The following is a 15,241-nucleotide window of genomic DNA, read 5'->3' as shown; positions in this document are numbered from 1 at the left end:
TTCCAAGTACGCAATCCCCCTTGTACACGAGGACCTAATTTTTTGTGTGTGTGTGTGTTTTTTATTAGTACGCGAATTGAACTCCTCGTAAGCGAGACTGGCAGCGAAGAGTGGCCTAAATCCGGGGTTACCCCGAGTACGCGACATTGCCTTCCGAAGAAGCGATAACGGTTGCCTACGTTCCGCCCACCTTGTGCAGCAAGTGGACGAGGCCGATGCAGAGCAGGAGATAGCAGCAGAAAGGCAGCAACACAAGTGATGGAGAGTGAAGATTTGACCATGATGGAGATCAGCAGGGTACTGTGTACTCTTGATAAATTCAAGGAAGAATTCAAGGACATCGAACGCTCTCAGTTGCAAGTGGAAGAGGTGATGTCTTCACTGGACAGAACCTTCCGCTACCGCACCAACAAGCACAACCAGGAAGTAAACAGACGGAAGCAAACATTCATCACCGTTTCCTTTGGCGTGAACAAAGTGAGGAATCACTCCCTTCATCATCAGAAGAGCCATATCCTGAGGAGGATCAAGAGGCTGATTCAGTGTCTGAGGTGTCAGAAATAGACTTTGAAAGGTTTATGAATGAAGTGACTGCATCAGGTAGTGAAAGTGTCGAAAGTGCTGGTGATGAAAGTGGTGAGAAAGATGGTGTGTCGGGTGGTGTGGTGGGTAATGCAGGAGATGCACGCTAGGTGCCTCATCCTTCCTCGGATCCTCTTCTTACCTCCATCACGCCTGTTGTCCTCTTGGGTAAAGGTGAGCAGCCATATTCTTGTTGGTTTAGTTAAGCCATATCCTTGTTGATTTACCTAGTAAAGCCATAATCTTGTTGGTTTACTTTATCATAGGTAATATGTCTTAGATAATGTCCCTGTACAGTACAATGCTTAGGTCTGAAAGGCGTCTCAAGGGTTGCCCATGAAAGGGGGTGCCGCCCATATGTAATTTTTCCTATAAGTTTATGTATTCACAGTACGCGAATTCCTAGTATGCGACGTCCTCTATCGCCCATATACTGTAGGCGCGTACTAGGGGGATGTACTGTACTGCAAAATGGAATGGACATACCGTATTCAGAGAATGCACCTAGAAAGGGTGGTAGGGGAAGCCTCTGAAAGTGAGATGGAGGGTAATATAGGAAGAAGATCAGTTAAGTACTGTATATTGATGGGAGAAGGAAGAGGAGTGATTTAGAGTTGAAAGAGGTTTATGAGCATAAAGTAGCCTGGAGGTGGTTCTGTAATTACTATCTGCTGTCTGTGGTTCCTGGAGGTTGAAGGGCATCAGAGATTATGACAATGGTGTCATGTAACTCAGTACCTCTACTGTAACTTCACATATACCACCTATCCATATACTCCACACAAGACCTTGGTGGTGTCACTGTGTGATGGGCTGATGAATGGAGGAGACGATGTGGTGGAAGTTATCAGTTGTTGTTGTTGCTCAGCCCCATTTATGCCTGGCCAGGCAGACCAGTTAACCACAGGTGGGCAGCTGCCCCTGTGAGGCTGTCCTACATGTTCCATACACTGTTGATGTTGTGTCTGCACTTTAGTGTGGAATGTGTAGTGTACTGTAGTGCCTCATAATGTGAGTTATGTTGTGTGGACCTATTCTACAAGAGGTGCACATGTCATCTACAGTGCTACCCAACACAAATCAAAGCTAGTAACTGAGGAGGGCTGGATGATGTCCTGATCTATGCCTAGCTAGGTGAACTGATTCAGATCTATGGAAGGATGCCTCTGATGGGTAGATATTGAGGTGAAGTCTTGTGATACAATGTTTTGATCAAGGTTTGTTTTGCCCTGCTCGTGAAACGAGCATGTTGTTGTTTCTACGTTGCTAGTGTTTTAATTTCGGGAGGTGGGATGTTGTTAAAAAGGGTTTGGTAATGTTTTTATGGTGATTGGTTTATGAGTCAAGCTGTGCTGTGTGGTTTTGTCATGTAATGACATCGGTGTTGTATGTCAGTACAGGTTATCATGTGGAATTGTGCTTTATGTCAAGATATCCTCTAATAGAGAGGATTTTAGTTTCAAAGTGTATGTTGTTGTTGAGTAACCCTAGTCTTTCTGGCTGAGAAGACTAATCAACCATAGGCAAGCAGTCACCCCTGCAGGGCCATCCCAAGCAGTGAACTGATGTTCCCATGTGGTAGACAGCACCTTGCCACAGTGAGGCATGAAGAAGAGTATGGAGGTTTGGTTCCCAGATGGACACCACATTTGTCTCCACCCAGTGAACAGGGGAACTGTAATTGTAGTATTCACATGACCCTGTTATTGGATTATATGGTTAACACCCAGCATTGTAAATGGTTTCTTGGGTTAACCATTAGGCTTATTACTCAGTGTAGAGCCATCTGGAGTGGAAAGAAGAGAGAGAGAGAAAAAAAAAAGGGGGACAGGAAGGATGAGAGAAATAAGAAGAGAGGAGGGCAGATAAGAAAAAAGATTATAAAGGTGAAGGAAGAATAGGCAGCACTACATCAAGTGAGAGGATGATGGTTGTCACCATCTACCACTGTTAAAGTGTGAGTTATGGGAGTGGTTTTGGTTTAGCCTGAGATGTTGCATAGAACATTGTTCTGAATGATCTGCAAGGTGTTGTAGTTGGTGTTAGATAGGATGGGTGCCTGTGCCAAGGTAGTAAAGGACATCACTAATGTAAAATGTTGTTTGTAGGCAGGGGCGCTCACCATCCGCTCACTCGCTGTAGTGCTGCTGTCGAGTGTCTACCATCTCCTGTCCTCCATCCTTCTTGCCTTCCATCCTCTTCTGTCTTTCTTTCCTTCATTCTTTCCTTGTCCTTCTGCCTACAAGTAACTTTACACTTCCTCTTCTGTCTTTCTTTCCTCCATTCTTTCCTCTTCCTTCTGCCTGTGGGTGACTCTGCACTGAGTGACAAGCCAAATGGTATCCTGTACACCAGGAAACCATTTACTATGCTGGGTGGTAACCATATAACCAAATTTTGGCACCTGGTGGTTTAGTGGGTAATTATTGTGTTCCAGTTGGATTGAGCTGGTGAAGGTTTATATCCAAGGGGTGGTTGGGGTTGATTGCTCATGTAATTCCACTCAGGGATGAGTGAGGCCGGTCACTCTCATCTTAAATGTCGGAACCAACTGCCTAGCCCCAGGCTCCTACACTTCTCATGGGGCAATGTAGGATTGGATGATGGATGGATGGAGGTTGAGAGAATATTTCCTTTTTGTTACTGTAAGATTGTCTCTGTCATTGCCGTGAGTGTGTTAAGGCTGGGGGTGTGCTGTTATTTAATGCCTTGTATGTGGTCCTTGAAGATGAGTCCAGTGTCATATTTCACTCCAGGGATCATAGTGAAGGGTGGGTGTGGCATGAGTACATTGTTAAGTGTGATGATAGGGGTGTACCTGTGCTCATGGGTGCAGCTGGTGATGAGTGCAGTGGTGGATGTAGCTGCTGGAGTGATTGTTAGTCTGTTGTCATGTTGCAATGGACAGGCTGTGTTTGTCATGTGGTGTATTGTTATGGTATTGTCATGTGCATAAGGTTGTTTGTGGGCAGTTGGAGTGTAGGAGTGTCATGCATGCATAGGTTGAAAAGTGTGGGTGAAAGAGCTGAGGCCTGGGTTGGAAAACATGTTTGGATACTAGAGAAGTTGTTGGCAAACTAGTGTTTGGTGTTGTTTTCCATGTTTGTGGTGGAGATTTTGCTGATTAGATGATTATGTCCTGTTGTAAGAATTGTACGTCGTGCAGGTCTCATTAGGTTGATGCCATCAGATGCTGGTTGTGTGGGGCTGGTTGGTTTGGGTGTTTGGAGTGTTGTGCTCTAAAGCCATGTTGTGAGGGAGTAAGGGGATTATGAGGTGTAGCTTTAGCTTTAAGAATTAGGTGTTCAGTTGTCTTGTATGGTATGCAGAATAGTGGGAGCATTGGGTAATTGTTTTACTTGAGAATAGTGATGATTATTCCTTGTTTCCAAATGTTGGAAATACTAGAGTGTGCATATGAGTGCTTGCTGATAGTTCTGAAGGCCTGGATACCATGTGATCTTAAATGTTTCAGGTGTAGATTTCTGATGCCATCCAGCCTGGTGCTTGTAGAGTTCATTGTTTTCTTGATAATACAATGTGTCTGTTCTGAAGTGAAAGGGGTTACGATGTGATCAAGTGGAAGGGACTGCCTATTCAGAGAAGGTAGTTTCTCACTCCTTGTGCATGATTGTTTAAGGTGACATATGTTTGCTTAGTGGTGCATGAGTATGAGTGTTCTTTGCTGGAAGTGATATGTTGGGTAAGGGAGGTGATGGCAGTGTGGGTCTTGGAGGTTCTTGCTTCATAATTGGAAATTTTATCGAATGTTTGTTAAGCTGAGAGGGGTCTGGAGTGGCCAAATATTGTTACAAAGGCTTTCCAGTTTGTGTTATCTTTATACCAGTTTTTTTTCATTTTCATTGTTTAAGTGCTAGAGCCATGTAACAGGTAATCAGCTGCTGTGGAACTGTCCTACAGGTACAGCACAGAACATAACACCAAATAGGTAACTTGCACCTCATTTCAGTAGACAGCTCCTTGCGGCACCGCGGCCTCACTTTCAAAGGTATTTAATGGATCTGATGGTATATTGCAAACTCATTCTGCATATATTTGTCAACCATTGCAGCTGCATTAACATAAATCCACCATTGCCCCCACTTCAATGGGCTGGGATGTGGGAATCCAAAAGGAGACATCACCTAATGTGATGTTCTCACACCTTATAGATCTGCAGCAGCGAGGCAACACGAAGACCTTGCTCATAGAGGTGTTTAATGGACCTGGTGGTATATTGCAAACTGTCATTCAGCACACAGTACAGTATTTACAGATATGCCATATAGAGATCCACCACCCCCGTGTGGTACGGTAGACGATGCCCCACCAGGGTCCTTGCTATGTGAGATGCACAGAAATAAGGGGAGGTTTGGCTCTCAGATTGATGCCACATTACACCAAATAGGATACTTGTGCCCCCTAGCATTAGACAGAACCTTGCCAGTGGTGGACCTGTGGGTACAGTACAGTACAGTATATATGCCATGTAGAGAACCAGTACTCATTATGGTAAACAGTACCTCACCAGGATTGGACCTACAGGCACAGTAGATTATTTACAGATATGCCATATAGGGATCCACCACCTCTGTGTGGTTGATGATGATGCCTCACCAGAGTCCTTCCTGTGAAGAGATGCAGGGAAATAAGGGGAGGTGTGACTCCTAGATTGATGCCACAGCTGCTCCACCTAGTTTACATAGCACACCCGCATGTAGGCTCCTTGTCAGTATCCATATGAGGAAGTTCAGTATAGAATGTGAGAAATCAGTGGACAAAAGATAGAAGTGGATGTGTGACATGTATGGAGAAGCACATGACAGGGGTTGAATTCTGATACTAATTTAGTAGTGCAGGGCATGGGTTTATCCAATGGGTATTTTGAACATGGGAATAAAAATAAAAAAAGTATGGATGGTTTTGGCTGTGAAATGGTCCATGAATTTTGAAAGCTTGATTGATTGAATGATGAACTTTTTTCACAGGGCATTAAGTTGGTAGCTCTTATGTTTTTATGCTTCTCATATATTTGTTTGCAGATCATTTTTCCCCTATTTTTTTAAAATGGGAAGTAGGATAATGATGATGGTGGCAATAATGTACTTTGTATCTTTTTATGTTTGTTTGATTATGATGATTAGTGATATATAAGCTTGGAATGATATGTAGTATGGTAACCCTAGAATGTAATGTATGCATGTTCTAGTTTTATAAGAAATCAGAAGCGATATACAGCCTCATATGAACTCCAGTAGTACCTTGCTAACCCAGACTAATCCTCCACACATGCTGTCCAGGGAACATGAATGCCAACTGCCAGTAATAACAAAACAAGCTTGAGGGGAACAACTTTAAACAAGAACTATATGTAAATAGTTCAGATTAATGGAGTGCTACTTTATTGCTCATAATCTAATGAAATATATCTAAACCTAGCATAACCTAGCCTAATTTAAAATAACAATCTAATTACCTTAACCTAACGAAACCAAACCTAGCTCAACCTAACCTAAGCTCTAATTTCCCAAGGACTATGCATTTGGTGCCCGGGAGCAAAGCAGTGGCAGTGTTGGTAACCGTGGAGGGGGTGGTGTTGCAGTGTGGACAGGCGGGGTGGTGAGGCGGGTATGTCTGGTGCTGGACTGCGTCACGCCACATGACTTCTCCGCCAACACTGCAGACCTCATCAACCTCCAGGTGTATGTCATTGCCAGGAAGAAGCTGCCAGAACTTGATGCATTAACCATCTTCTACAACATTGTCTTGGTGGTCCACAGTCTGCATCAGGTGAGGTGGACAAAAGCGGTAATTGAGTTTATGAACACACTAGCTTGTTCACTTTGGATATTTACTTTACCTTTTTTGTTGTTGCTGTTGCCTCAAATTCTTTTACCGATCCTGATGAAGACTTCAGAAATTAGTTCAGGTTATGTGATTTACACCATCATCAGTAATGCCCTGATTTACTCCATCAATAATGCCATGATTTACTCCATCAGTATTGCTTTGATGTACTCTTTTATCACTATGGCCTTAATTTATGCCTTCATCAATGATGCTGTGATTGTACTCCTTCGCCACAAGGTCTCCCCTAAGCTGAATAAAATTGTTTGGAGGTAGACAGAATAAACTGTTTTATCATCTTTCCTCTTGCTTCTGCCTACGGGTGAATTTACACTCCTTTTTCTGTCTTTCTTTCCTTCAATCTTTCCTCTTCCTTCTGCCTATGGGTGACTATACACTCCCTTTTTGGTCTTTCTTTTCTTTATTCTTTCCTCTTCCTTCAGCCTGTGGGTGACTCTGCACTGAGTGACAAGGCAAATGGTTTCCTGTACGACCAGGAAACCATTTACTTCGCTGGGTGGTGACCATACAACCAAATTATGGCACTTGGTGGTTTAGTGGGTAATAAAGGCACTCCAATTGGATTGAGCCTGTGTAGGCTTATATCCAAGGGGTGGTTGGGGTTTATTGCTCACGCAATACCACTCAGGGATGAGTGAGGCAGATCACTCTCATCTTAAATGTCAGGACCAACTTGCCTAGCCCTGGGCTCCTACACTTCTCATGGGGCAACTTAGGGTTGGATGATGGAAGGATGGATGGATGGAAAGTACTAAGAATATATGGAGTAAATGGAAAATTGCTGAATGCCATGATGAGTATGTATGAGGGTGTAAAGGCTGCAGTGTGTGTAGACAGTGAATTTTTCTGTTTGAAGGTTGGATTGAAACTGGGATGTGTTATGTCTCCATGTCTGTTCAGTCTGTATATGGATGGGGTTATATATGAGATACAAGGTAGGGCAGTGGATGATGGAGCTTCCCTAATGAGAGAGGGCAGTGTTTGGAAACTCCTTGTACTGCTGTCTGCAGATGATACTGTGTTGTTAAGTGAAGATGAAGGGGAGCTGCAAGGCTTGGTGAATGAGTTTGGGAGAGTTTTTAAGAAATGGAATCTAAAGGTGAGTGAAGGAATAGTAAAATTATGGTCTTTCAGACAAGTGAAGCCACTGAATGTACAGTGAGGCTAGATGAGGAGGAAATGGAAAATGTCATGAATAAGGATGGAGGTTTGGAGGGTGAAGTGCTTGAAAGAGTACAGCAGGGAAGAAAGGTTGCTGGTTCTTTGAAAGCAGTGATAAGAAACAGGGAAGTGAGCATGGAAGTGAAAAAGTTACTACATGACAGTATTGTGATACCAGCTCTAACGTATGGAAGTGAAGCTTGAACATTGTTGGAAGGACACAAGTCGAGAGTGAGAGCAGTGGAAATGAGTTATTTAAGAGGAGCCTGTGGAGTCACATGGAGAGACAGGCTGACGAATGAGGATATAAAGGAGCGTTGTGGTGTGGATGTGGATGTGATAGGAAGTATTATGAGGAACACACTGAGGTGGTTTGGCCATGTGGAGAGGATGGAGGGTGAAAGACTGACGAAGAGAGTGTATGTGAGTGAGGTGGAGGGGGGAAGAGGGAGGGGGAGGCTGAGGATGAGATGGAGAGATGGGGTGGAGAGGTTTATGAGAGAGGGGGGTGTGAGTTGGGAGCAGGGCAGTGAAATGGCGGGGGACAGGACAACGTGGAGGCGATTTGTTTGTGGCCACCCCAAACGGGACTGAGGCGTCTGGCAATATATAGATAGATAGTGTGATGAGTAAGGATGGAGGTTTAGAGGGTGAAGTGCTGGAGAGGGTACAACAGGGAAGAAAGATTGCTGGTTCTTTGAAAGCAGTGATAAGAAACAGGGAAGTAAGCATGGAAGTAAAAAAGTCGCTGCATGACAGTGTTGTGATACGAAATCTAATGTATGGAAGTGAAGCTTGGACCTTGTTGGAGGGACACAGGTCAAGAGTGAGAGCAATGGATATGAGTTATTTGAGAAGAGCATATGGAGTCACATGGAGAGACAGACTGACAAATGAGGAAGTGAAGGAATGATGTGGTGTGGATGTGGAAGTGATAGAAAGCATTAGGAGAAAATACATTGAGGTGGTTTGGCCATATGGAGAAGATGGACAGTGCGAGACTGACGAGGAAAGTGTATGTGAATGATGTGGAGGGAGAGAGGGGGAGGGGGAGGCCAAGGATGAGATGGAGGGATGGAGTGGAGAGGTATATGAGCGAGGGGGTGTGAGCTGGGAGCACAACAGTGAAATGGCAGGGGACAGGGAGACATGGAGGCGATTTGTTTGTGGCCACCCCATATGGGATTAAGGCATCTGGCAATAAATAGATAGATAGACAGATAGGTATACTTCACTTAGAACACACTGTGCATTTCTGTAGTTTCATTATAAGTTTTAGAAAAAATTATATGTTGTGCAGTGACTGCAGTTTCGGGTCACTGAATTGTTAAGCTTTAGTACTGTGTGATAAAACAGCAAGGGTAGGGATGTAGGACAGTGTAGGTATTATAGTAATAGGATAAGCTGAGCCAAAACCAAGGGTTAATTATGGACAGGCTGACATGTAGAGGAAAACAAAAATAAAACACTGAAAATCTCTCCGTTGCAAAAACAATTTTATTCAGGTTAGGAGATATTCCTCACGGTGATGGGGTTCAAAACAATCCTCAGTACCCCACTGATTAAAGTTACTGGTGTTTACATATGCTTGTTATAATGAGGCAATATTATTCTGGTAGATCAGTGTGGTGAATAGGGTTAATAGATTACCAGTTATGAAGAAAAACAGTTGATGCAGTAATTGTGCACCTCCGCAGTAGGGTGACATCTTTATTTTAATCTTGATTCTAGATGACTTTATTTAACGTAGAGGAGCACCCTAGTAGTGAAGGGGTTATTGAAGGCTATATCCAACTCATTCCTAATATCCTAATGTATATCAGATTGCTCAGGATAGCAAGAATAAAGTAAAAATGACATCCCAGGGCTGAAGAGTTTAATACCATAGTTAGGATGCTGGACAACCACACATTTATATTTACAATACAGTAATCCCTCCACTATCCGACATAATAGAGCCAAAGCCATGTCCAGAAAGTGGTCCTGTCCGGATAGTGGGTCCCTGCCTCCTGGACTTGTACTTACGGACCCTAACCCAGCCTAACTTTGAAAGCCACCTAAATAACTCCCTACCAGTCATGCATAGCACCTATTTAAACCTATTTAAGACCCTGTTCACACCAATGATGGACATAAAACATGAAATAAATGAAAAGGAACCAGAGAATAAGGAATTAGAAGTGGTTATGGAAAACAGCAGTGTACAGGGTACTTACAGCACGTCTGTGGCAGCCTTCTGTAAGGCTTTGGCAAAGGTGAAAATGCTCTTGAAGCACGTACAGTAATCCAGTGTTCTGCTGCACTTACAGTAATTCTTTGCACTCTGAGTTATAATTGTTTAACACTGCACATTCTGCTCTTAACTGCACCACGTCAGTTTCAACTGCCAGTTTGCACTCCACAGTTAATCCTTTGCACTCTAAATTCTAATTTCCTAACACTGCACAACACTGTAAATTCCTGTGTGCTCTAGTGGCGAGGTATTGCAGTTTATTCACTGTTTATTTACAAAAGCGAGCACCTGTGGCATCCATTGCGATGAGCATCCACTCGTGATGACAGTTAGGTGGTAACTGGTGGTGAGGGAGGAGCAGGGTTGCCAGATCAAAACTTGGCCACATTACCAACTCCTCAATTTTTTATTACCAAATTTAACTTTTCATTACCAAATTTGTAAAACTAGCATTTATTCTTCAATAATTATATATACAAGTGGAATATTAAACTTTCCTTATAATTAACAGCATGTTGATTATTTTCACACTATGTAGGGTAGCAGATTAATCAGAGAGAGCAGACAATCCTCCATCTCCATCCTGTGTATCCTCATACATGTGAAAAATCTGTTTGGTAATGCATTATTCTGATTCATTACCAAATGAATTTTTCATTACCAAATTGGCCCACATTTGGTAATGAAAAATACCAAATGGAAACCCTGACAGGGGAGGGGGGAGGAAGGAAGGGGTGAATGGGCCATGGTGTAAACAGCTGTTTGGCACTGCGCAGCAATTTCAAATTACAGGTGGGGAAAAATTTGGCTTTGGGGGGGATTTTTTTCTTTTTTTGGCCATTTTTGGGTTCTGAAGGTCCAGGCCCACAATGTCTGGTAAGTGGGGTGCCCGGAAAATGGGCGTCCGGATAGTACAGGGATTACTGTATATACAGCCTTGCATGGGTAAGCTGTTAAGTAAATGTAAACCATTCCTGGTTGTACTGTTGTGGGGAGAAGCCAATAGTTTTTACTGTAGTCCCTCAAAGCCTCTCTGTTGGTCTTTTTCCATATATGGTTCATTGTCACCAACGACTGTATAAGTACATTAATATTACATATGGTGCTGGAGAGTTACAAGGATGAGGGAAAGGTTCACACAATGCCAGTAATATGACCAGGCTGCGGAGCTGCCCTTTTGTACCAATGTTCCTCAACTCCCTCCTTATCCCTGTATGTGAGAATAGTAGAATGGTAGAGGAGGGCTGCTTAAGCCTTTGGTCTACCAGATTCATGTACAGTAAAACCTCGATATAATGGACTTCAGTAGACTGGAATTCAATTTTATTGGAATCGAGGAGCTACCGGACTAAAATCTTATGTATCGGAAAAAGTCTGATAAAGCCAGAAGCAGTTTGGTCTGCCTGACCACTTCAGGTATGCTCACCACAATAAGATAAATAAAAGACTTGTTTATCAGTGGACAGTTCAGTACTGTATTACTGTCTGTATTAAACCATTTGATTATTGTAGTGAGTGTATTATACTGTACAGTAGTGCAATGGTAGTGAAAACAGTTTAAAAACCCCAGTGGTGTAATCCGGACTAATGTCTGATATATCGGAAACAGTCCAGGTTAGCAGGGGAAAGTCCAGATGTCATTTTTATCGGAATTTCGTTTTTTTTTTGGAATGACCTGGGCCCCAATTACTGTATTCCATTATAGTGAGGTTTTCCTGTATTGGTGAACGTGGGGACAACAGCAGCAACAATTTACTTTAACGTTTATGGAGACTCCTGACTATTCTTTTGTGTAGTTCCTTTTATACCATGGACGCTGTCCATGTGTTATGATCTTGAGTGAATGCAGCTTCAGTTGAGCCACTATGCCTTCACAGTAATCCAGCCCCTCACACGACGGCAAAATCACCTCACTCTCCTAAGATGGACAGTCCTTCAACATTACATCAACAAAAGATGCCTGAAGATATCAGCCTGAAGTGTCCATGTCCTGCAGTCCACCAGATTCATGACCATTTGGGTATGGGCTACAACAACAACAATATGGACACATCATTATGATGGGCCACAAGGTTCTAGGTGATTGATCATTGAATGAAGGTGATGAACACTTGTGAAATGATTGGAGAGCACAGTAGTGTGGTGATTACTTTTGCCATATATCCATCCATTCTTTGTCCAATCCTTTATTGCCCAATCAGAAGTGTATGGGCCTGGAGCTGGGCCACTCAGTCCAAAAATTTAAAGCGAGAGTGTCAGTTCACTCATCCCTAAATGACATATTGTGAGCAGTAACCCTCAACCACCCCTTAGACTAAGAAGATCCAGGAACCCATCCACCTGAAGAGGAGTAACCTACTAAACCACCAGGCATACATTTGTTGGTTATATGATTACCACCTTGTATAGTAAATGGTTTCCTGAGCTACAGGAAACTGTTCGGCTTTTTACTCGGTATTAAATCACTACATCAAATGAGTGAATGGTGAGTGCTGCCACTTATCATGCTTTGCAGCAGTACTGTATTCATTCTTTGGCTTTGTCCTCAGCAAAATGTGGTGCACCGTGACCTGAAGTTAGGAAATCTGGTACTTCACCGTACCACTCGTGAGATCACCATAACAAATTTCTGCCTGGGCCAGCACTTACTGTCAGAAGAAGACCGTCTGAGGGACCAGCGAGGCTCCCCAGCATACATCTCCCCTGATGTGCTCAGCGGCAAGCCTTACCTCGGTATGTATGGTACTTCTCTCTGGCTTAACCCATGGAGGCCAGCAATGTCTATTTCATTTTATTCCTGTACATGTCAAGTGGGGTTGGTGGAGGATTAGTGCCCCTCCCCGTAAAACAATTAACTCTAAGCCCTTGGCCACCCCATTTGGGATACATGGCGTCTGGCAATGAATGAATGAAAAAATCTTTTGACAGTTTTATTCTACTCATGAGAGACTTTTTGAACAAGAGGGGTTATATATAGCCTTAACAAACCCCTCCAATACAAGAAGCCATTGTGAAGTTTCATAAGATTATTAACAGGTAGAATAAACTGAAAAAGATGTCACTGAGATTCAAGGAGTTCACTGGTTGTTCCTTGTTTGTGGTTCTGACTTCCTTTCCTCTTATCTGTTAGTTGACAGTTGTTCATTCCTTAATCACTACTCATTATTAGCCGTCTCTGTCGTTCCAAGACACCCTTCTTCAAGTACTGCTTTACTTTCTCTGTTCACATGGCTCTTGTGAAGGCACTTTATATACTGTGTGTGTATACACACACACACACACACACACACACACACACACACACACACACATGCATACATCTTGAAATGAATGGATCTTGAATTTGACTTCTTTTTTTTTTTTTTTTAAGGAACAGCTTTGTGGGCTCCCAGCCTTTGGTTCCTTCTTCCTTGCATAAAAAAAAAAAATATATGTACTCAGATTCAAATGGTTTGACCTGTGAGGTGGATTCTGGGAGCTTGAATGATGTATAAATGTGTGTTTGAACCATTTCACTGAGCATGCAGTTGATACTTCTCCCTTTATCATGGTTTCTTGTTCTTTGATACTGGGTCCTGCCTCACCCCATCCCTAAATGGGATGAAAGATCATGGTGATTATGATGATGATAGTGATGACTGCGAGTGCTTCACTTTCATGTTGTTTGCAGGGAAGCCATCCGATATGTGGGCATTGGGTGTGGTGCTGTTCACCATGCTGTATGGACACTTCCCCTTCTATGACCCACAACCCCAGGAGCTGTTCAGGAAGATAAAGGCTGCACAGTACTCCCTCCCTAAGTGAGTTAACAACACTGGCATAAGTTTAGTCTGACTACTGGGTTGGAGCATTTATGTGTAGAGAGTAGAGAGGGGCACCACTGAGGAGAGTCAGGTTTTACAGCTGCTAGTATACAGAATTTATCAAAGAAGGTAAAATGTCAGTGACAAAACATGAACACAAGGAGTTAAGCAGTTCCCCCACTTGTAGCCAAAACAGAGACCACAGCATCATCACACTGGTGCTAATTTTAAAAACTTAGTTTGCTATGTTGGATCAACTTACTTTTTCTTACGTTGTTATACTGTATTTCCTGCAACTTTTTTTTTTTTTTTTACATTGTAAAGTTACAGGTACCCTGAAGATAAGTGTATGTTTAACTTTGCATTTTTCATACTTGCTTGAATTGTAGGGGGGGATGATTATATAGGATATCCCCAACTCCAGTTGTAGGGGGGAGGGATTTGTCCCCCCAACCCTCCAGGATCTACATATACCCAAGGGTAATACTGTATTTCTGTAGCCACAGTGTGCTTTTGATTACAGGTTGTCCTTATTCAAAGTCAAGGACATATTCTAAAATGTCACAAATCATTATAGTTAGCTGGTACAGTCCTGTATGCTGAGCAGCAGATAAGCTTTATAGATAGCAGTGAGACTGTTAGGCTCCCTCATTGTAATTGATTTTGAACTTAATAGAAAAAATAGCATAAAAATGGCAGCTTAAAATGACAGTGTACTGAATTGTGCAGGCACCCCTCTTGTAAAATGTAGGATGTGCGTGGGCAAAAGATTACCTTAAATGAAACGTCTTTAATCTTAAATCTGGTGACATTTTTCGTAGTTAATTCTTCCTAGTTCCAGATGAATTAATTCAGCTTTAAAAGACTTCTTGCAATAAAGGGATTAATAAAGTCTATATCTATCCCCTCCAGTTCAAAAGTTTCTCCTTAAGTGTCTAAAATTGTCAGAAGTTAATGCATATTAAAAAAAAAAAAAATGCCTTGAAACATTAAATAATGCAGTTATGTCTTATGTATACATGAAAGGATATAACACAGAAACACTGAACAGGTGCTAATACAAGAGTAACTAATGGTCTAATCCCATTTTACTATAACTTGGACCTAAAACTCTCATCTCACCATCTTGAATGCAGAGTTTTAATGATAGATGAACTCTAGAATATGTTTCTCTTTATGAAGAAGTGTTATGGAAAAGAAGAGTTGTACTCTTGTCTTTTTTTGTGACTGAGGTAAGTGAAATAAACTGAAAAAAGACAAAAATCTAAGCCAAATTAAGGTGAAAGAATTATACCCATTGAATCTGAGTGATCTGTCTATCTGTTGCCAGACACCTTAATCCCATAAGGGATGGCCACAAACAAATCACCTCCATGTTGCCCTGTCTCTTGTCTTTTCACTGACCTTCCCCTAGTGCACACACACCCTCATATACCTCTCTACTCCATCCCTCCACCTCACTCATCTACACTCTCCTCATTAGTCTATCACTCTCCATCCTATCCACGTGGCCAAACCACCTCAGTGTATTTCTCCTAATGCATTCTATCACATCCACATCCACACCACAATGCTCCTTCATTTCCTCATTTGT

The 15,241-nt window shown here is 42.4% G+C and overlaps 1 protein-coding gene across 1 annotated transcript in view; it reads left to right on the top strand.

Annotated features, from left to right (window-relative positions):
• LOC145406021 (uncharacterized) overlaps window positions 1–15,241 on the top strand; it is a 52,278-nt gene that overhangs the window by 18,672 nt on the left and 18,365 nt on the right. Inside the window, exons 5-7 of the mRNA XM_080277208.1 lie at window positions 6,115–6,372; window positions 12,394–12,577; window positions 13,515–13,644. Coding sequence (XP_080133334.1) covers window positions 6,115–6,372; window positions 12,394–12,577; window positions 13,515–13,644 — 572 coding nt within the window. The remainder of the gene's footprint in view (window positions 1–6,114; window positions 6,373–12,393; window positions 12,578–13,514; window positions 13,645–15,241) is intronic.

Source organism: Coenobita brevimanus, chromosome 69 (assembly GCF_032717465.1).
Source record: "Coenobita brevimanus isolate Jiangsu-jjx chromosome 69, ASM3271746v2, whole genome shotgun sequence".
NCBI classification, from domain to species: Eukaryota; Metazoa; Arthropoda; class Malacostraca; order Decapoda; family Coenobitidae; genus Coenobita; species Coenobita brevimanus.
The sequence above is the reverse complement of the archived record's forward strand: the minus strand, read 5'-3'. Positions and strand labels throughout refer to the sequence as shown.